The sequence below is a fragment of the Ascidia mentula genome, chromosome 9, assembly GCF_947561715.1.
Source record: "Ascidia mentula chromosome 9, kaAscMent1.1, whole genome shotgun sequence".
NCBI classification, from domain to species: domain Eukaryota; kingdom Metazoa; phylum Chordata; class Ascidiacea; order Phlebobranchia; family Ascidiidae; genus Ascidia; species Ascidia mentula.
In genome coordinates, this window is record NC_138574.1 from 7,821,389 (window position 1) to 7,844,974 (window position 23,586).

The 23,586-nt window shown below is 40.6% G+C and overlaps 2 protein-coding genes across 2 annotated transcripts; one reads left to right on the forward strand and one right to left on the reverse strand.

Moving 5' to 3' along the window:
• The first annotated feature begins 1,749 nt into the window (after nucleotides 1-1,749).
• On the forward strand, nucleotides 1,750-18,261 carry LOC145913207 (uncharacterized). The gene is made up of 10 exons (XM_083000783.1): nucleotides 1,750-1,978; nucleotides 3,210-3,492; nucleotides 14,232-14,352; nucleotides 14,762-14,864; nucleotides 14,956-15,042; nucleotides 15,222-15,400; nucleotides 15,675-15,752; nucleotides 15,820-15,925; nucleotides 16,156-16,317; nucleotides 16,623-18,261. Exons 1-10 carry the CDS (start codon nucleotides 1,921-1,923, stop codon nucleotides 16,982-16,984), a joined length of 1,539 nt encoding a protein of 512 aa, XP_082856909.1. The 5' UTR covers nucleotides 1,750-1,920; the 3' UTR covers nucleotides 16,985-18,261.
• Nucleotides 18,255-20,102, reverse strand: LOC145913208 (putative palmitoyltransferase ZDHHC24). Its single transcript, XM_083000784.1, has 5 exons — nucleotides 19,405-20,102; nucleotides 19,141-19,282; nucleotides 18,823-19,017; nucleotides 18,601-18,753; nucleotides 18,255-18,451 (listed from the first exon to the last, which is right to left on the reverse strand). Exons 1-5 carry the CDS (start codon nucleotides 19,574-19,576, stop codon nucleotides 18,256-18,258), a joined length of 858 nt encoding a protein of 285 aa, XP_082856910.1. The 5' UTR covers nucleotides 19,577-20,102; the 3' UTR covers nucleotide 18,255.
• Between the last annotated feature and the right edge of the window lie 3,484 nt (nucleotides 20,103-23,586).

A 23,586-nucleotide genomic window follows, 5' to 3' on the forward strand; every position in this document is an offset into this window, starting at 1 on the left:
ATAGTGTGTTGGTATGAGATGGGACGAATAGGGGAAATATGTGACGTCATGAATTTATGACATGTCATATTTTTATTGTGTAAATAGTACAACCAATAATTAACATGAAAAGTTGATGGCATTCTCATCAAAATGTTTAACAAGCTTGCGTTAGTTGAAAATTAAAATATAGACAGAAACGACTTTTGTACGCAGATAGTAATCGCCGTGACTTCAAATAGCGCACTGTTCGGCGTGTTAACGCAGCATAACTTTGCGTCAGGTTGCACGTGGTGGGCAAGTGTCAAGTGCGCCAAATCCTGTTTGGGGTCAGCGCACGAAACTCGAAAATGTGTCAGGCCAGCCGGACGAGTGTAGAAATGCAGGTGCGGACCGCGGGCTGCTTTTGTTGGCTGGTGCGACTTGCTGTCTTTACAAAGTGCAGCAAACAAAGCTCTTGGAAAGCAAGTCGCGGCATCAGTCGTCTCTACTGAATGGTCTTGCAGTCTGTTTTTTTATGAGTACCATAAGTTAAGTACGCGTTTTGCTCCGGATCTTTGCTTGTTTGTCGTTGCTATTCGCGTTTACGAGAATTCGGGCATCATCGAGGATTATATTTGACTTCAAGCAGATATTCAGTTGCTGCGCTATGAGTCAGCCATGCTTTTATTTTCAAACTCAAGGGTTGGTGTGTGTCATACGCAGTGAAATATTCTTAGCTCTGTCAAAAGTCGGTTTAAAATAAGTTCAGCTTTAAATACGAGTTGAGCAAACTTTGATTTTAATTTATCTTTAGTCTGCAGAGAAACCGATGCCATTTTAAAAATAATTTACTGAGTTTTTGCGCTTAATAGCTTCTGTATTGTCTTCAGTAGTTAGCTCGTCAGATATTATAATTATCTCTAAAATCCTATAATATTATTGAAGTTAAGCCAAGTTTAAATGATGATCGCTTTTTTTGTATTTCGAGTTTTTGCAATATAATATTTGCAGCTTGCAACCGCAAATTAATATTGCATGTAGAAAACAGGCCTTGAAAGGGTTTGCGGAGCAACAGTTTCAAGCATCCAGTTTCTACCCGACCGAGGCCGGTTGTTGACGGATAGGATTTACGTTTTGTGTATTAGCGCTTGCTTCACAAACGGTATTCGGCAAATACAGCGCCACAACGTCAAGAACAAGCTGTTTGCCGAGCCTAGTAGGCAAGTGGCACCTTACAGTAAGAAAGATATGGGAGAAACACGCAAAAAGTAATTGCGGTGTTGGGAAAGTGTCTTTCTGTTAGATGCTGAAACAAGATTATTGCCTATGTGAGTCTAAGTTCCAGCAAGGTTAGTCGAAAGGATGTTTGTGTAAACTGTAATAACTGAAAGCTTATCGCTGGAAATTATTAAATATCTTTGTCATAAGCATATTAACCACACTTCGCCGCCCGTACCACCGCACTCCAGCAAGAGTATCAGCAGATAGGAAATGCGACTTAAAAACATCCGGCTTTTTATGTATACTATACGAAAAAGGTTGGGCTTTGGTATATAGGCATTGCTTTCAATGTTACAGAACTTTAATAAGGCCGTTACGCAGAGGTCGAGAAACGGTATCCGCCATTTTACTTTCACCTCAATTAGGTCTGGCAAGTTTTGTTGCGTCACCATCAATAGTTGGGTGGTAAGTAAGTGAGTGCAACAAGACATCCGATTCGCGAGAAAAACGCGTATCATTTTCAAGCGTTTCATCTAATGTGGTGTAACGACTTGATTTTGCAGCGTAGTTCAACACGAGGTCTGTTACTGTTTCCCTGTAACTTCAATCGAGCGAGACTGCTCTGTGGCGGGAGTCGCTTCATTCGTTACATCGCTGTGCTCGTGCCAGTTACTTGTGTGGGAGAGTGTCGCCAGTTTTGCTGCGCGAGCCCTCTTTCCTTCAAATGCTCGGAACTCGATGAAAGTGGAATCGTTCGCTATGACAAACATGGAAGAAGATGACGCAAATGAAGGAGGTGAGTCAATGCATAGATAGCCTTACTTCGTGTTGCATTCTTTGGACTTTTGGCAAACATTTCAAAATCTCGTGTTACCAATGTTTCCGTGCCATTTAAGAGCTTGCAACTCACTGCTTGAGTCATATGTACTAAATCGCGTGATTGCGACAGCGCTTGTTAGTGAGTCTGGTTGAATATATTGTTTTATGCAGGCCCACACACCCAGTGGAAAATGTAATTTTCTAATACAAAAATTGGTAATCCTAAAAGAAATATTATCGTTAAAATTGCAGCTTATTTTACCCGAGTCGTGTCACTATTTTGATGGCGGTTAACAAATCATACCCAATTACATATTCACAACATATTGTATTTTTTCGCTTGAAAGTTATTTTACCTGAAGTTACATATCCATGGTAAATTCAATGTTGGTGGTGAAGTTAATTGAAACGACATGGCCACAGGGACACAAAGTTATCACTAAACCTGTGTTTTAAAAATGCTTTCCTGGCATTCCATATATCTCACACAACATTTCCACGTTCTTCGTGCGTCTCACGTGTTTCTTCAATATAAGTGTTTCCAATTTTGGAGACGGTTTGTCCCGTGAACATCTTGCGGCATCGTTTTAGAATATAATTTACATGTAAGTTGATAGAAGGTAGCTTTCCGCATTCCTCAATTCTGTGGTAAGAGTTGCAGGGACCGATTAGATTTACCTGTGTCGCCATTAGTCAAATAAATAGATGGGGATCGAATTCCAATCAAATAGAGATTGAACGTCACGTTATTGTGTGTTTAAGGGTTCTGGTGAAATGTATGGTTTTTAATTGCAAGAAAACTCGAAATTAGAATGTTTTTGTGGATTTTTTAATGTTTTTGTGTTTAAGTTCGCAAAATTGGTAATAATTGTAAAGCTGGAAGGAAAAGTAGTAGCATTGTAAACGTTGAGGATTTAAAGTGAAACTGATGGTGACCACTTAAAAGGTTTTGGGTCGGCAACTTATCTTCTTCTTAGCTTTACATCCTTCGCCGACGAAGCGCAACAAACAAACACTTGAAACTGTCGCGCAATCGCCAAATGTTTGTCGCGCTTCTTCTAACTTTGCTTTGACAACGACAGGCGACTTTCTGTTGCTTTCTAGTTCAAATACATCCAAATACACAACCCCTACGGATTATGTTTGTTCATAACACATTCCCGAGCCTCAACTTTTGTAGTGTGTTATTGTATTTTGTTTGCCTGTAGATTCTCGGATCTCGCTGCCTAGCCAAGGAGTGGTGATGAGTGGCACGACCCATTTCAGCGACTGCAGCGGCCTCTCGAGCGGCCCGAGTGCGGCAGAAACGACCGGCAGCGCCCCGGAAGTCTGCTCGGGCTGCCAGAAACCCATCTACGATAAATACTACATGTGGGTTGATAGCCGCGCGTGGCACGAGTCGTGTGTGCAATGCAGCGTGTGCGGGCAACCACTCACCGACTCGTGTTACCTGAAGAACTGCAAATTATACTGCCGCCAAGATTACAAACAGTAAGTCGTAAATATCATGGTTTCATACTTGTAGTTAAGTCAAGACTACCGCCTCGATATTTGTAATGTATGTTTACAAAACCACATGTTTTCGCCGAAACATTTCCTTCGACTCTTGCCAGAATTTTAAACAATTTAAACGGTGGAGCTTGATTTGTTGGTATTCTCGGAGGGAAATATGGCTGTTCCTTCGTTTCTTGTGTTCGGTCCCTACTTCCCAGCACCCATAAACAGACGGTTTCAGTGTAGCAACGTATAGAGCAAAGCTAGCATTATCTTCGGGTTCTCGCATTGGTGCGCGATGACACGTTAAGACGGCGAATCTCCCAGTCGCATTGATGAAGATTAGGTCTGCGTGGGTGGGGAGTCAGACACCATTGTGATTTCACAGTACTTGGATTATGGCGGCATTGGGACTCGCGCGCAGCCTCACTTTGCTTCGGGGAGCTCGCACGATCTTTGTTGTGTTTCCAAGCAGTGGCTCCTTAACCCCGTGTGTGACGTGTATCAATGATGGGGCTTGCAACATATACTTAGCTGCCGGACAAAGTCAGGAAGATCATATGATCGGAAGTAAAGATAAAGCGCATTCTTCGAAACTTTTTTTATAAAACGCAACTCCACAAATAATATCGGATCTTCTATAATAGTTGCGGACGAAGTACAAAAAAAGTACAGTGTTTTATTTTAATGCTGAAGTGTGATATTTTAGTTCGCGGGAATCTATTCTCTAAATATACATGTATGTCTCTGTGGTCTGCGTGCCACAAATGACGCCGCAATGCGCATTATCTTTACGCAACGCAACAACTTCGTGTCGTGAAAATTCAACGAAAGTTAAAAATAAAACTGCGTCGCACAGGCATATGATTCATTTCAATTATTCCCCGCGCGGGGTGTTCGCTACAGTAAAAGGTTCGAGTTGCTATTTTTCGCCTTTGCAAAACTTTCTCATTCGACGGGCGTTGGTTTTGTCTTTAAATGGAAGCGAGACACGTTGGCATAAATCGTCCACCATAAGCTTGTGCCATATTAACGGAAAGCAGCCAAACGAATGATGACTTGGCAAAACGGGGGCCATCAAGTAAAATGGCATCACGTGTTGTGACGAATTTGGTGACACGACGTTTTAAGTTATCACAATAAAAATATTTGAAGTAAATGACTTCAAAAACCGCTTCAAACAAACTCGTTGGTTAACAACCGCTCCTTGCCGCTATAGGACGTATACGAGCCCTTGGATCGTCTTGAGGAGTTTGAAATAAAATCGTGCTCTACCTTCTGTTGTTGAACCGGCGAAAAATATCTTTAAACGTAACATTGAGAAGTGCATAAAGGACGTGATCGCGACACTTTACTGCTGGTGGGGGTAACTTGACACAGCGGCGCAGACCCTAATTGGTTTTAGTCGGGATAGCGTAGCATTAGTGGCGCAGTGCGTGCTGCACACTGCCCTATCTAGCCTAATTGACCGGCGCGCGGTAATAATTATTGCTCCTTAATACGAGTTCGTGCAGTGGATGCTGTTTCCGGCAAGCCCCGCGCAAGTCGCGAGCAAGTCAGAACGCGAAGTGTGCGAGATTCCGGCGGCATGTCCTAATGATCGCGTTTGCCTGTCACGTGTCGACCGCTGTGCGTCAAGAGGCGCTATTCCATATGCGTAACTGCGCGCTGTAAGTGGTAATTTCGCAGTCACGGCATATCATCGGTAGTTCTTGATCGTAGGAAAACGAAGCCAGGTACCGGTACAATATGTCACGGCTTCTCCGTAGCGCGTTGGCTGCACAAGCCGCAACAAGCCACAGCCAATGTATTTGCACGAGGTTCGACGCGTACCAGCTCTTTCATCGAACTGCATCACCTCATGGGGCGTGGTGGGGCGACCGCGCATTAGCGAATACTTTCCGATCAAAACAGGTGCTGGCAACAGTGACGCTCGTCGATAAGTGTACGCCTTTAAACGGAAGCAAATGCAAATTCCCACCGTAGATCAGCATCTCGCGCCATGACACGACATACGTTAACTACCAGCTACAGCCTTAAGCGGAGCGCTGCGACATCGCCCGTATACCTCTCTCTCACCCAACCCTAATCCATCTCGTAAAAATATACCCTCTAATCCTGGTTTTGGGACAAATGTTGACAGTCATCCATCCACTCGCACCTGGCCAGAATCGCACTCCGACCTATCCGATTCAACGTTTTCAAACGAAAATTGGATGCGGCCGCCGGGTCCCTAATCCTTCGTATAACCACTTCAAAGGCAAAGAGGATTTTGTAGCAAAGTCGCGGGTTGCGGTGAACGTGTTTTCGCTTTGAAACTTGAATACCAGGTTTTTGCGAAATAGACTTTCACGATCTGCCAAAATCATGATTCTTTTGAATACGCATGCAGCAATACGAAGAGGGGTGTTAGTGGAGCGACGTCCTGGGGATTAGGTATATCGCAATGTGCGAACTGAGCAAGGCAGGATTAGAGAGAAAGCCGGTGTATATTGTGCCAAATCAGACCACACGCATCTATCCCCGCCCGCGCATGTAGAGCCTCCGCATTTCGGCGTATCTTCGGCCTCTTTACCGCGCCGACATTTTCCCCCGGGATTTCTCGCCAAACTGGAAAAGCCGCCGTTCGTCACACGTCGCTGCCCGAGATCGCCTTAAAATGTTTTCAAACCCAATGTCGGTTTGAACTTTAAAGGCGTGAAGTTATGGACACAGAGCGTCCACGGCAAATCGTCTCGACCTTTGGTAACCTTAGAATCCTTTTATGACGTAGCGTCTCCCTGTGTACGCATGGGCTATGCATCGCAAACTCACATTATCTACCCAGACAATTTTGCTTCTGGTTTCATACTAATATTAAAATTTTACATCCTGGATTTCCTTTGTCGCCGGTCCTAGTATTAATAACTCTGTATTTGCAACGGTTTAACCATTTTTCAGAGTGTGCGTACATATTTTAACACGTTGCTATAAATTATGTATAAAGTTGAATGCGGGCCTTAGCCTAAAAGCTAGTGATACAACTTCTACAATGGGCAGATATTATCATCCAAACTACATGGAACGCGATTTGAATGTCCAATTGCATTAAGTCACAGTCATGTTTTATTAATGCTCTCAAATTGCGAGCTGCCGAGAGAAATTCGTCCGACTGTCACCAGGTTTTCATCGATTACGGAAACGTTTTTAAACTCGGTCCCTGTGTTTTGAAGGCAGGGCGCGGAAATTAATTCAGTTAACACCTTGCTGTGCCTTTCCAAATGCGCCGCCGACTCCGTGGCAATTATCGCAATGGTCTCTGGCAGAGTGAAAATGATGTTAGTTTCGATCTCATGAAATATTCACCAAAGTTAAGTCGATGATAAGTTATTTATACGAGGTGGCCACGATCGGGTCGCTGACCCAACGTCTTGCAACTTTCATGATCAAATAAAGAATCAAGAAATGATTGATTTTGTATTGCTTTTATTCCTAAAAATACGAGCGACCGTAATTGCAAATAACCGAGAAAGAATGTCTATCACAGGCCTTGATCGAATTTTATCAAATTGCGTCCCTACAACTCGTTACTTTTTCTGTCTTTGCACATCGCGACGTAGTCGTTTGTTTACTTATGTGCGAATGGAAAAGGCATTTCGTGCGCGTCTCCTTCACGAATTCGGCCAAGCCCTGTCAGACTGTCAACAAATGGAAGTTCTCACATTTACAAATGGCCACTCGACTCCTTCCTCGCTGTCCCACCTTCGAACACGCGCGGTCATTCCCAGACATGATACACGACCTGTTGCGGTAAACTGCGAATGCTTGTGTGGATCCCGACGCCCGACTATTTTTGTCCAACATTTGCGGGGCACCAAGACCATTAAACCACTAAATTACTATTTTACTGAGGAATTGTCTCACGTTTTGAAATCTTAATTTTACATCTGATTGTATTGATTTCAACCCAGATAGAAAAAGTGATTTACCCGTGGATCCGTATTTCGTTGTCTTTTTTGGTCGTACTTATGCTGTCGTAAATGCGTCATTTATTGGATGTAATCCTGCGTTTGCTTGTGCGGTAATATGTATGGTTGAGACACCGACTTTTCCCAGAAATACGCAGAGACCTCTGGATGATTATTGACTATTATTAGTGACGCATCATTTGGGGTGTGGCAGTTTCAGTTGCGACACGAGCAGTAGTGAAACGCAGCCAACTGGGTAAAAATATATTAAAGTGCGTTTGACGTGTTCGCACGCCACGCCGGATCCGAGCGCCTGTTGGCAAGCTCAACAATTAGATGCGACGCGACAACTTGCCGACGAAACTTTGCACCCACGAGACGCCGGTGCATTCATCTGCTGTCTCTAATAAACCATATCAATCGCAACGCGACTAAAATCACGAAGGCCAATGCCACCGTGCGGGGCTTGGGAAATGTCCTGTCAAGACCTCATGGCGCTGTGGTGAAAGTTGCGTGACAGCATCCACTATTCCCAGTTGGATCGCGTGCCTGGCACAAACCTTATCCATCTCATTAAACGCAGTTTATGTAATCAGGGGATGCCAAACTACGTATATCAAAGATGTTGAGTTACCGCAGTGTGCATGAAGTTCAAAGCCAACTCCCTATTTGTTAATTATCAGCGGCAACAAATCCAAACTGCCACCCACGGAACTGGTAATATCTATAATACTCATCGTAAGGCGCTTAGTCGTTATCGAAACTCCGTTCAACTCTGTGTGATAGTAACGTCAAGATATTTTTCGGATGCGAATGCTAACTGCGTGGCAAACCTTCGTGTTATGAGAACGTGGACTTAATCCCATTTGGAAATGAGCGCATTCTCTTGGGAACGCTCGAACACATCCGTACGCGCTTTGAATGAGCTGTTGTGAGCAAGTGAAATTAAAATGCAAGGTCAAATGTGATGTGTCCTCATTCGAATCACTGAAGTTCAAAATGTGCAGCGGGCGAACTAACAGAAGTAAGATTTATAATGAGCTTTGTAAAATATGACATTCATACATAGTTCTATTGGCACAACGAGCCACGTCTTCGAGAAAAGGGTAAGACATGAACGTGATGAACGTCGACATTAATAGGCGCTTTATATCGACCATTTCGGGTTTGATGATTTATGCGTTTTCCATTTTTAAAGACGACCGAAGTCGCTCTGTCTGCCCAGCGCGTTTAAACAAACAATATTGCCGTGGGCGGATGGAAAGAGTTTTTGTTTTATCAACTCCACGGTCGCACGCCGCGCTGCCAAGACGGGAGTGGATGCGGTGGGGCGACTACAAAGCGCTGGAATGCTTTGAAGTGTGCATTATGATCGATTTCATCCGCCTAGACTGCTACTGTTTAACAACAAATATTTGCATGAACATCAACCCGGCGCGGAGCTTTCATTCATGTAAACAATCGTATATATGTCAGTGCAAGCAAATGGGTCCCGCGCATAAGCAGCTATTGTCCTACACTTTGTGCATGAGCCGAGTATTTGTTTTGCTGCGTCGTGATCGATTGCGATTCTATGATTTGATGCCACATTCAACGTTGGGGCAAGGCGTCCACATTTCTTGACTTTGGGTGAATGGCATTTTTGCCACTGCGACATTTTAAGTGGCCATCGAACCTCCGCAGCCGGCATGGCACGTTAGAACAAAGGGGATATTTTCCTACATGACATCACCGCATGAGCAAATGATTTACAAGCGGATCAAAGCGAACCGGTGAGCTGTTTGATTTTCTCTGTTAGCAAGCGAAGTAACTTTATTTACTCGGGACTGTTTGAATTTATGACGTCAAAGAGCTTACTCCCAATTGCCATGGCGTCCATTTTAAATAAGTTCGCTCACGGAATACCGTATACGCTTAATGTTTTGCGACCGCTTGTTTGTGTGGCGCCGGATACAGTAGCTAGGCGAGACGCAACCAACATATCTAAAGCCTCGCGTGCCGATGCTGTATGTGCATATTTTTGTCAGCCAACGCCTTATCGCCGGGTCGCGCCTTATCTTCAGGTGGCGAAGCGGTAAACCCGCTGTGACGTCACGTAAACAAATCGCTCGATCCAGGACAAATAGAGAAATGTGTTGAGGCTGGCAGGTGCCCGCCCCGTTATATGTAGCGGGTTTGCAAAGGACTACATCACAGCAACGTGCGAAGATAGCTATCAGGCCGTCGTGTTGACATATTTGCTAAACATTGGCCTTACAGAACAGGGCTCGTCCATTCCATTTTTGAACTTCTTTACCAAAAGTAAGTAAAAAAATTATTCTTGTCGAGTTGACCACTTTTAACATGACAGCATCGTGTAGGCAGCTCACGTATGTGAAAATCCCGCCCTCAAATGTAGGAGATTACCTTTGACCTATTTTCTTCGCATGACAAATGCATAAAAAGGCTGGTACTTTATGCTCGCTATAGCAAATACTATGCCACCAATAATCAATGTTTGTGTGCAAAGTTGTCCGTGATTGCGCAGGAAAGTAACTATTGCAGGCATTCTGTACACTTTCTTTTCATCTGATCCACCTTTACATAATTTATTTTCTTCCCGTATACTGTTTCGCTTTTCTGCTTGAGACAGAGCTCAAATTTAATTATTCATCGGTCGTCCTTATGTTGATAAAGATACAAATATGAATATTTAAGACGAAATTTTGTAGCTTTTATCTGCTAAACATATCCCAGCGGCCGAATTAAAGAGGTTAGTGTGACGCGCGGATTGTTTTAAATTATTTAGGTTTGGCATAAACATGTCTAATGAGTGCGGGGCTCGGTCTCAAAAATATATTCGTTAGAAAAATAAACAAACTAAACGCCACATCGATGAAAAATTAATTTCCGAGTCACATAAGGACGATGAGAACTGTAAAGCGTGATTTTGTGATAGGATATACAAACATAAGCAATGATAAGCATGACAAGGGTTTAAGCATCAATGAGGAATCAGGGCGTGGGCGTAACACAAAAAATATGAACGAAACTTTAAAATACAAAAAAACTAGAAGCTAAAAAATGACAATATATATTTTGTTTGAGAAGAAGCGAAATGAATTGGACACCAAATTCATTTTGACATGTTTATTTTTTTGCTAGCTTCTGCGTTTAATTTGCTAAATGTATTGCAGTCAGAATTTTGGACATAAATAAATAATAGGCGTTCGCTCAGGTTTACGCTTCGTCCATAACTTTAACCCCAAAATGCCACGTTTAAACATCGGGTCTGTGCCATTGGGCCAAGCAACGTCAACAGCTACCGAAATCTCAACGGTTTTATTATCGCGTGCTGCGAATTCAAACCAAAATCCTCGGGGCATTTTGCGCGAAACATGTTGCGAATGGTGCGCAAAGGTTGTCATGATAATTACTGGTTGACGGTTATTTAAATGTTTCTTACCACTATACCACCCTCCACTCCTTGATTTTGTACCATGGTACCCGCGGCAAACGTTCACTCACAGTTGGCAATTTTATTGCTGGTAAATCCTGACGGATAGTGGAGTTACAGCCGCATTTTGGTATTTTTGTCACTTTGATCAGTTCGACATGGATAAGACAAGAAAACAATAGTCAATATATAATGGACTTTGGCGAACTCTCGCACCAATATCCGAACGTGCAGTCGTAACATCTAACAGCGCCCCTAGCGGACGATTCGCTTGAAATGTTGGACGTATTCGGTAAAGTGTTTTCATTCCTACGCACGGATCGCTTGTTGAATGGAAGAATCCCTAAACACAGATGCAGAGCACCTGTCGGTCCACCCACTCTTGGCAAGTACTCGAGGGATCTGTTGTTCATTGTCTCTCCTGCGAGAAGCAGATTCCAGCAATAAACACATTACTTCTGTGTACGTCAAGATAGCTGCTCCAGTCGCGTGCGATGTTCCTAAATCAACACAGCTTAGTTTGGAAAAACTGCTCGTCCTTTCTGTGCCACCTTTTCACCGTTTTGGAGGAATCGGGAGAAATTAATAAACTTTAGATGGGCACTTGTTCGCATACTCGGTGTGATTGTGAAGACGAGGTCCTTAAGGGGATTTAGGGTGTCTAAATGCTTATGTACCACGCGCCAGTCACACTTGAGTGCACTTAGAACACTTTGACATTGACTGGCTTTTTAATAACCATGCCTTGGGCTTAATTAAAAATTTGGAACAAAAGTCAATTTTTCAGCAAAACATTCCAGCAACATGTAGTTTGCATTTTCTTCCCAAAGCTATAGGCGCCCGAGGCATCCTAACTGGCTATTTCGCCAAAGACCAAACATTGAATCATAGAGATTCTTGATAACCCGCCATTTGTGGCACTGTGCCGTGCATTACAAGAAGAAAACGAGCGGAGAGCTCTGAGTGTATTTGTCGATCGTGCGGTAACCAAGCGACCGACCACGACTCCCAGCAGGAACCACTTAAGCTGCAGCTGTTCACAACAAGTAGCTAGACAAATTTATGCAACAGCTTTTAAACTCCGAGCGCCTTTGCTCGGTCATTCGGGAGAAATGTGGGGCAACGTCAAAGCCGGGCACGTCCGCTGTCGACTGTTTTGTTTATACCCCCCGCCTCCTTGTGTGTACCCATGTTTTGGTAACCGCAAATCGAGAAAGTCCACGCCACGGAAACTTCAATCCGCTTGCCAAAGATGACGTGATATACGTTATTGCGAAATCGACCAACTCTCTAATGTACTTTTCACATTCGGATCCGCGCGAATCGTTCCAAATCACGTTCTCACTATATTTAGGGTCATCTATCGCTCGGTACAGCTGTGTTTGTCCAACATGCTTGTAGCGAACGCTTATTTGGCAACACTGTTTGCCGCCCCTCCAAATCTGAGTAACCTTAAAAGGATTTGCCGAAATAAATGTCCAGGACATGTTGGCAGTTTTACACGACATACGTGCTTGTGGGAATATTGTTCGAAATCTGCCCCCGCAACAAGTTGTACAACAAAAGTTAAGCATCACAGAAGTGGTGTTTCGAACTACCACAATGAAAACCAATAATTAATGTCCAGGAAAAACTGGAAACAATTCCCGCATTAGATGTTAGTGTAACGAATCGGTGGTGGTAATGTGCTTCGCCATCAGTAGGCAGGTCATGACCACACAATGGTACGCATAACAATGGTCAAATAATAAAGTAGTTTGTCTTCCAAACCGATCCTATTGGTCGCTTTACATTTACTTCTTACTGTCCCCAACGTTTCTAAGCAATTCTGTAATATCAACAAACTCGCGTGCCTGTCTCACAAGGGGCTAGGACCCCTTTCCGCTTATTTTCACGTGCACTGAACTGTGGAAAGCGACAAAAGATTGCCTCAGAGAAATGTCTTCGCTACTCCTATGCGACGCCCCAACGTTGCGTCGGGAATTTTTAAATAATGAAGGAAACAAATCGCACCATCGTCACCTCACTACTTCGCAAACATTGGCCTTGAAACCGCTCATCGCAAGGTGATGCCGCAATTCTGTGCTTTAAAACACAATGGTATTTCGTCCTTAACAAGTTCGTGTCTGGTTGGAGGTGGTTGTCGGCCATTTTGTTTTCTTATGGGTTCTTGACCTTGCCCCCGTAAAGTCCAGTTGTTCAAACAAATGCACGTACATTTTTAGAGAATTGTATACACATGGCTAAGAAACAATAATACAACATCTTTCCCAACGGAAACTAATGGCAATTAACATACGTACAAAACTAAAACTACATTGATTTAATAAGTTGTTTGGGTGGGACAACATTTCTGTTTGACTTGCGCGGAAGAACGGCATTGGTTGACAATTCACCATCCGGTGCTACTGCAGCATGAGGCGACAAAGTGACAATATTTTGAACAGGCTCTTTGCTACTAATTACCGGCGAATTATTAGAAGGAACCTAAAACTCATCCCACGGCTGCAATTTCACCAGATAAGATCTGGGAGCAAAAGATCGTTGTACTTAACCACGTATAGACCATATTTTTTTGTTGGCGTTGTTAAAAATTCTAACAGGGTCCCCACACATTAAACATGATCGTAAGGACTTAACATTCAGATTTCGGTTTGAACGGGAAGGTTTTTTAGAATATATCTTCCCATGAGCAATTCTGCTGGTGAGTAACCACAATCCAATGGTGCACTTCGGTAAACAAGCAGGGCCAAATGAAAATCTTCGCCACCTTTTTCTCGACTTCTTCAATAGTTTTTTAACCACTTGTACGGCTTTTTCAGCTAGACCATTTGATCGCGCAAAATGTGGGCTTGAGGTTTTGTATGAAAATTTTCGCGCGTTGGAGAATTCCTTAAATTCAGCACTATTGAACTGTGGGCCATTGTCTGTAAGCAAATTAAATGGAATCCCATGTCGTGAGAAAGCTTGTTTCTTACAAGTTATAACAGCAGCTGATGACGTACTTGCAACATCGCTAACTTGTGTGATTTTATTTCAAACCATTGTTTCTGCTTGTGTAAAGGGACGATTGGCGCGTGCAAAGATTTAAAGTAAATCTCACTATTTGTTCAACCAGAAAATAGAGCCACATTCTTAAGTAAAATACGGAAATCTCTTTGCCGTGTTTATGCGAGAGATAATGGTGGGGCGTTTAACAGCTAAACCCTTACTTAGATAAGTCGGGTGGATTTTCCGATGATTTGCGGAAACCTGGTGCGGGTGCTGGATGTGTTTGGATTTAAACATCTAAAGTTTCTGTCAGTCAAACTAGAGCAAAAAGAATCCTAATGTTTTTCTTTCTTCAATTGCAGACTTCAGAAGTGCCAGCGCTGCTCCAAAAGTATTTCATGCAATGAGATGGTGCGGAGAGTCTGTGGCCATTCATTCCACGTCCTCTGTTTTACGTGCGACGGCTGTGGAAGGCAACTTGAGGTAAAATGTTTGTTTAATGCCGCATAAGGAAAAAAACAAAAATTGTTCCAATAATGCTATTCATGAAACAAATTTTCATAGATTTGTGACATATAAAATCTAAATTGTTTCATTGGATTGTCTTTTTTGCATCAATTTTTTTTTAATTAATAGTCACAACCAGTATCACTGTAGTTATAGCAGTTTTCGCCACAATTAGTGAGTGACATTCGGTTAAATGCAATATTGTGATCGTTAAAATGATATTTTACTGTGTTCAGTTTGCACTGGAAGTCGTTAAGTCGCTATGTTTCGCAGTGACAAATTTTCATCACAACGGCAATACATAAAAATTTTTGGCCTCTTTTGCTTCCTAAAAAGCTTTAAATACCCTGATATAGTTTTTACAAACATAATTGTATTTTTACAGTCAGGGGACCTGTGTATAGCGGACAACACATGTGAGAAAATTCGTTGCAAAACTTGCCATGACCGAGATGATTTGGTTGACGACGAGTCAAACTCCGATTCAGGTTAGACAATAAAGCTCGCGTGTTTGGGTAGCAACCACCGTCACCACCACTCCACATCAAACCACTCATGTTTGTTGCGTTGGTTTTGCAGAAAAAAGCGACGACGAAGTATTTTGTAGAACGGCGCCACACGTTAGACCCGGTTCAACTCCATATCAGCAATACACCCATCCTGGAGGTGAGACGGATATTTGAATAACAGAAGGCATCTAATGTTATTCGCATGACCTTCTTGTTTAAATACCATCTTTCCGTTGAGTTTGTCGCCGAACACAAAAGTATTTTGCTGTTCTGAACTTGTTATTTATTTGAGCTTTTTTTCGTATCAACTTTACTTATTTCTATATTTTACTGTAGATGAAGTATCACACATGGGATTAATAAGATCTAAAAACGGCGGCAAAAGTTCAACATCTAACATGGGAATTATTACGACTGATGGCAAGCGTCAAAAGCGCCCAAGAACTATTTTAACAACAGCCCAAAGAAGAAAATTTAAGGCGTCGTTTGAAGTCTCACAAAAACCTTGCAGAAAGGTAGGCAACCCACAAATAAGCGCATACAAGATTTGTTTTGATGAAATTTTGCGCATGCTGCACGTGTAATTGTACTTTAACCGTTTTGCGATTATTCTCAACATTGATTTTCCAAACGCCATTTTGTTTGTGTTTCTGATTTTATATCAATGCTGGTAAAAAGGTTGGTCGCAACTATTTCTCTTGCATTAAAGTATATTTTTGTTGTTAATGATTAAAAACTTTCATATAGTTACCACAAACAAATACGCTTAAATACAAAACTTACACATAGGTACGTGAAACACTTGCCGCAGAAACGGGTCTTACTCCCAGAGTCGTACAGGTCTGGTTTCAAAATCAGCGTGCAAAGGTAAGTTCAAAAATCCTCTGTAATAATTTATCACCAGAAAATAACAACTTTCTGCTCAAAAAAATAGGTAAAAAAGCTTGCTCGGCGACAAACTCAAGGTGACGCTGCGGGCCAAGACCCTACGCGGGGCAATCGCTCCCGACGAAAGAAAACAACAGACTCAGATTCTGACAGTAAGTGTGTTTGTCTATTGTGGACAAGACTAGAGCAATAAAAAAATGGTTATTCGAAAATGTAACAATACAAGGTACAAGTTTCAAATACGTAATTGCAAATCAAGTTTTTGAAGCAATTTTATTTATTTTTTTATTATTATATCTAAGTTTACGTCATACATTAAAAGAATTCGGCAGCATATTGTTTGTCGGTGATATTAGTAATATTTAAATACAAAATTATTCAGATGAAATCTCGAGTCCTGGTTCCTACACATCGATGCCAACCCCTTGTCACAACACAATGTTCCAAGACAACTATCGTTCACCGGGCAGTGTTCATACCTCCCCAACCGCGGCGTCTGAAACTAGTGCATCAGTTTACTATTCGTCAAATCCCCACCAACCTGGTGAGAAACTGAGAATGTCGCTAATTATCAGCGGGGGGTAATTACTGTCAATTTCGGCCAAACCATAAACGGTTACCACGAATATTTTCGAATGCTCCATAATTTGGTCTAGCCTTATACGTCAACAGCACATAGGTTGTGGGTAATATTGGAGGATTTCTACGAATTTTTTTTAAGTTTATTAAAATTGCCTGTTATGCAATGTCTGGACACTGCATATTCCCCAAATTAAAGTGTCGGAAATATTTGAGAAGCTCGGTGGTTTCCAATTTTAGTATATTTGGCTAATTGTTCTGCGCTTCTAGACTCGAGTCTGGTGTATGATGATTACGAGCATCCCTCCCATCTACCCCGGCTTGATCATGTTGATGACGCGTTCATGTCTCATCACAATCCGCAAAGTCAAGGAGCAGGTTCTTCACTGACAACAGTAAACCTGGACTCTCGCTTCCAAAGCACCTTGCCGGACCATTTAAACGATTTCAACAACAACAGCAGCATGTTGTCTTCTATAAACGACAGTAGCATGCATGTCACATCACCACTGGACGGATATCCTCACTTAGCGGTATCCCAACCAATGGGAGGATTTCAATCACAAACTCCCAGCGATGTCAACCCAATCGATCGGTTGATGTACATGCAAAACAGTTACTTTCGAACTTAACGAAAGCTATCCATCAATGTTGCAGTTTATTTATTTATTTAGACGAAAGTTTTGGGCTAAACTGTTTTGATTTTACGAATGCCGCTTATTGGGCATCGCCCTGCCGTATTGCGTAAAAAATATGGGTATGTGTGACTTGTATAGCCAACTGCCACTTCTTCACGTTCTGGCAAAGTTACGAAAATCATGTAACACGTTGCAAAACATTTGGCGGGGAAATTTCGAACGAAGCTTGTCACACAAAAATTGATTGCAAAAAACTGTGCAGCTGCTTTGGTCTTGATTTGCAATTTTTAAGGGCATTTTTTCTGTTAAATCCTTACATGTTATTAACAGTAAACACTACACAACTTCGTTTTGTCCTAAAAACTACTTGAGTATTTTTATTTAAAGTCAGTATTTCGCAGTTATTTCTGTATAAGTTCTCTGAATGCAGTAGATTTTACCACTTCAATCGTGGCAACTGTGACATGTTGTATTGTTCCTCTTGTGGCAAAGCAATGTGATGGCAGATTTATTTGCTTTTATTTGTCGATACTTCACATAAACTTTTGTCATCAACTTACACTGTGTAAATTTGTAAGATTTGATAAAACACAGCAAAATGTATTTAAAGCTTGGTTAAACAAATTATAAAAATTATTTGTAAACTTAAACAAGTTACACAGGTTATAAAGTAGTACAAAATTACATTCTGCTACAGGTTTTTATATTTATCCAGTTGGAGTCTCAGTTCATACACAAAAACATGTAGTAACATTTCATTGACATAAGCATTCATTGTTTTGAAAAAAAATTGAAACACAGTGTTAATAAATAAACTTGAATACCATATCCCAAGGAAATACCGCCACCTTGAGTTTGTGCAGAAAAAATTGCAATAAGGCTGATAGGACATCTTGTGTTAATAAAACATCTGACTTGTAAAACAACTGCTGCATAAGTTGATGAAATATTGAAAACAGACAAAAACAATTACTTGTTTGTTTAAACAATGCCAAGATACCATGTCAGGAAAACACATATTGCTGTTCAATTGCAAAACTACAATTTTGAGCAATGTGGGTTAATTTTTTGCCTTGCAAAGCTACATAAAACATCTGACTTGTAAAACAACTGCTGCATAAGTTGATGAAATATTGAAAACAGACAAAAACAATTACTTGTTTGTTTAAACAATGCCAAGATACCATGTCAGGAAAACACATATTGCTGTTCAATTGCAAAACTACAATTTTGAGCAATGTGGGTTAATTTTTTGCCTTGCAAAGCTACATTGCTTTTCCACTTTGTTCAATTAATTCTTTCTCTCGAAATGTTATTCCATCACCTGGGAGTGAACTAGGAATCAACGGGGATAACCAAGCAAATTTCCAGTTGACTCCAAATGCTTCTTCCAGGTTGACAGCAATGCCAAGGTTATATTGTCGGCCCAAATCTTTTGTTACTTCTGGAGTTGTACGACCCCTAAAACATTTGTAGGCTTGATTATAGTTACTTTTTCCCAGTGTAGTTTTTCTTTTTATGTTGAAATGTATAACTTGAGTAAATAAAACCATTCAAAATTTGTAATAATGCCACACATAATTTAACTTTTTTACTGCAAATCAGCTTACTTTAATGTGTTTCTCATGTGAAACAGAAGAATGGCTGTTGCATACATAAATGAAACAATACACAAGGATGTGAACATCGCCATTAGAAATGTTTCACCCTTGGCAATTCCAAACATCCATGCCAACATTGGCATAAACATTGTCAGAAGTGACCTTGAACATCATAGTAGGAATTAACAGGTAAGTGTTAAATGCATATGAATTACAAAATAAATAACGTACTGTGAAGAAAAGGAGTGGTACAATTCAAATACAAAATCCATGTTTAAAATATTTGCATATAACAGAGCCACCCACATGTACGAGCTCATGTGCAAAAAATATCTACGTGTTCTGTAGCCAACACAGTTGGAACCGATAATGCAATGATGATCCCGGACCAATACACATTGATCACATGTAAAGCAATGATATGACCTGCAAGTTAATCCAATTTAAAAGAAAACTGGTTAAAATAGTCAACATCAGAATTAGCATACGTAACACAGAACATACAATCAAAATATGTAAATAAATGAAAGAAAACCTTTTAATTCTTACCTTGGCGGATAGTTGGCTTCACATTTAAAACAATATCTCCAACCTTCTTTGAGCATACTTGGAAGTATAGTTGATCCACTTCCTGGATCTACCATTATAAACTTCCACAATGAAAACAGGGAGTTACAAAGAATCCAAGTACCTGTACAAAGTGATCTTGAAATACAACATGGCAAAAAACCTTTGCAAGAATTATAATATACAAGTATATACTCATCAAAAGGAAACAAATAAATGTTACATATATTTTAACTACATACAAACCTATTATAATATGAGACAGCTTGTGAGTCGATGAGAAACCAGGGCCATAAATTTTTGGTAATATTACTAATAGCTCAAAACAATATACAGCAAACATAAGAAACACCAATCCACCAACAATTATCCGCTCCGGTTTCCTCTTCAACACAAATTTTCTTCTTTCTTCCATCATGAAATGTCAATAGCCTACATGAAAGACCGGTATTCTATAAAACATTTAAATGTAATTATGTGATTCCAGTAACAAAACATTGTTTTGTCAGAAAGTTGCATTCAGTATTTTGACCTTTTTGACCAGCATTAGTGCAGTTCCACTGTATAAAACAACAAATAACTAAAGCTGAGCATGTCTCAAGTGCAGGCCAGCATTTCATACCGCAATCAAAGGCCTTGAAAACTAACAATGTTGACACCCAACATGTTTTTGTCTTATATTTTTTTAACACATGTGACTGCAGTAACTGTAGCACTCCTGGAGGTGATAAGTTGCAACCCAAGTCAAAGAAGACTTAAATATATTTTAATTTTGAAGAAATATGAAAAAAATATTCAGTGGTTTGATTCTGTTCAAGGTAAGAATATGCCCAAGAGTTCTTGTGGAATAATAAGTGTACTATCGAGTAAAAAGTCTGTTGGCATTTTTCTGACAAACACATGTAATCGTAAGTTTAATGACATGACGTTTGCAGTATGTTGGTGTTCAGTCTACCAGGACCAGACCAGGGCACAGCACAGGCAGCTAAAACATTTAAGTACACATCAACGTAAATCGAAATATTAAAAATTGAAGGATAACAAGGCTTTAACAGTATAGGTTATTAAATTAAACCACGGAGGCATTTTGGATAACAATAAAATAAAAATTAAATTAAATTATCAGTACTTTTACCACACTCCATGCTTCATTGGCCTTGATGTATCATGCGTAACAAGATTTTCTGTAAATTTACTAGACCGGGGTCTAACCAGATATGATTTCAAATGTTGCAAGTTAAATTATTCAAGGAACTTTTTATTCATTCAGTGACGTCACGTTTGTAGCAGTGGTTCTATAAAAATTATTACTCGTTTCTAAAGTTAACATACATAGGCTACTCCTTTTGGAGGACATGCCCTCCTTTTCAAGAAATTAAATGTCTTCCAAGGAGACAAAAAACACCTACAAGTCTTCCTTTGTCCTTCTTTATAGTTTGTATTTCGTTTTCTTGTTTAATTTAGTTGGTACTAAAAATATAAATTCATTAAAACTAAAGAAGTGGAATTGTTACGCCATATGGACGTAGGATAGACCAAAGGTTGGCAACTGACGCCCCCGGAGCCGCATGTTTAGTGGAAGACAAGTTTTCACTGTCATTGCGCAACGTTGCCCTTTTTCTCTTCCGCTATGTTTCGCAGTTGTATGTCACGTGATCTACTTTTTAAATCGCAGCGGATTTGCATATTCAAGCCAGTCTATGTTAATTCGACTCTATATTATTTCTGCGACAAGACACTGTCATCATAACTGAGCAACAAGCTGTTTGCAATCTTGGGATTTTGTTTCTTCGCAGTCAATATGGATCGTACTGCTCCCCCAGTAAAGCTGGCTAAAGTGGTCGAAAGAACAGGTTCACAAGGACAATGTACCCAGGTTCGCATGGAGTTTCTAGATGATTCGAGTCGACAAATTATCCGCAATGTAAAAGAACTTGTTCCGGAAGGAGAATTTTTAACTCTCCTTGAGAGAAGCCAGTCTGAGAGAGACGCCAGAAGACTTCACAAGCCTGACAATAAATAAACTGTTTATTCGGATTAAACTGTTTGCTGGTGAATCTTGCAGAGAGAAAGTTGGGAGAGACATTCCGGTCATTATTAGCCAACAGGCCTTCCATTCCATTTGGTCTTCCACACACTACTGCATCATCAGGGTCATTGCAGAATGGGTAAACAAACCGCTGTCCATCTTGCTCTTTCATCCCAGCTCTGTTCAGCTTCCAAAGGGACGACTAACTCGTTCATGAAAGGGTATAATATACATGAACAATCTACAGTTTGATTGTGCTTGGCTGAAGGACAAGTGGCTATGATATGGCGCTGGAAATAGTGTCACTTATTTTGTTTAGAGTGAGTTAAGCCAATAATTCTTGTAATCATACGTTTTTGCGGATTCGGGTATGTCTCAGTTTAGTGAAAAAAAGGGTAGGCTATAAATAGCTTATATATGCTAAGGAAAGATTGCCCATCTATGGAATAAACAATAATATTGTCCCGGTGGATTTTATTACTTGCATAAAAATTAAGGAAGTGAAGATTTTATTGGAGCCCTTTTTTATAATCGAATGACGAATTTAAGTAAGAAAAAAAACCTACTGACCACAAATCGGCACCCAAAGATAATTCATGCTGGATTTGGCGACTATAGGGTCTATGATAAAATCACTAAACTTTTCTACACCCAAAACACGAAAAAAGTTACATAAATAAATTCCCAACTTTAAGGTGTCAATTAGCTTGGTAAATGCGAATTATGCATGTTGTATTCGAATACTACAAAATAATAGAATGAATGTAAGTAATGCGAGACCAGCCTTTATAGCAGGAAACACAATTAACATTCCGACACCAAAATTCTGCGAATGCAATTTAACCGCAGGGTACGAATTCAACACAGAGTGCAAAATGAGTATTCTATTGCGCACCACAACAACGTCAAACAGCTTGTGAATATTACAACATATGTAAACCGAAACGATAAGCAGCCGTTTTGATGTTTGGATACATCCCACCTATAGCATAGCGTATTCTAGTATTGGCAACTTTTGAGGCGATCTTGTAGTGCATGTTTTACAATTTGATAGCCGGGCGATAGTTTTGGGGCTGCAGAAGATCTTCCACAGGTTTAGGAATCAGGGTCCACGCATCTATGTACATCCTTTTATTATATTCACAAAAGGTTATAAAGAATTCGACGGGAAAGTCGTTATAGATGTTTTTTGTGTTTTTCCCGCATGTCGTTTTTCGAAGCGTTTTCCAATCCTTTTTTTGAATAATAACGCTTTTTGTTTTGAATTAATTGTGTGTGAAAATCACTTTTGGCTTTTGCCACGTTTCCATGCCTTTACGCTTAGCCTTACCTTGAAGGTGGATAATCTCAGTCAACAGTGAAGTAATTTGTTTTTTTTCAATCCGTTTCGTTTACTGGCGTGTTTTCGTTTTAGTATAATTGCCGCCTATCGGATCGCCTCTCCTCGTAGGCTATACGACTGGCTTTAGTTCGTTAATAACACAGGGTATTGTTAGCATATTGTGGTCGGACTTGGTTCCAAGTACAATTTCGATGATCACCAGCACGTCGCTGACTACACTGCTATTCACCAGAAACAATTCAATTCTGGAAAACAGGAGATATATGTATTAGTTTTGGATGTGCTAGAAGCTAGATGAACGCCGGGGGCATATACAAAGTTATTATTTTTTTCTCCACCATATGACTGGTGGTCGACAAAGTTAAATTAACAGTTAAAAATAATGTATTTTCCAAAAAAATGGCGATGTTTTTTTTCAAAAAAATATACCATGATATAGTTTAATGTTGTATACAGGGCACAAATAAGGACTTAAATGTTAAGAAAAAAATCTTAGAAATAAGAACGCTCGCATATTCTAAGACATCAACTTCAAAAATAAGGACAGGTCGTAGAAATAAAGACGGTATGGCAAAGCGCATAAAATACCTTTCATATAATTGCGTTTTGAAAGGAACTATAGCTTCCTTTACTACATTACTAAGTTGGAAATTTTGTGGTTGGGCAATGTTGCTTTAGTCGTTCTCAAGACATTTCTGGGTATTCGAGCTTCAAATCAGCAGAGATTAAAAATACGTCATTGTATGTTTTGTGTCTTAATTTGTCGAAATTCACGTGAGCAGTTTTTCAGTATTATGTCGCAATGTCACGTTGCAACTGTAAAAAAGTCAAGTTAATGTGGCAGTTGGCGCGTTACCAAGTTCTGCAGGTTTACAAAACAAGCCGAAACCGTTATAGTTTATGCTTGCAGTATCCTAGCCTATATAATCCCCACTGCGTTGCACTGTGTCGGTTTTTATTTCGGTCAACAGACGAATAGGCAACATTGCACGCGCCATACAAAGCACGTCAGCAAACCGTTGAATTCGAACAAACAGTTTGTTATCAGGCTGTGGGA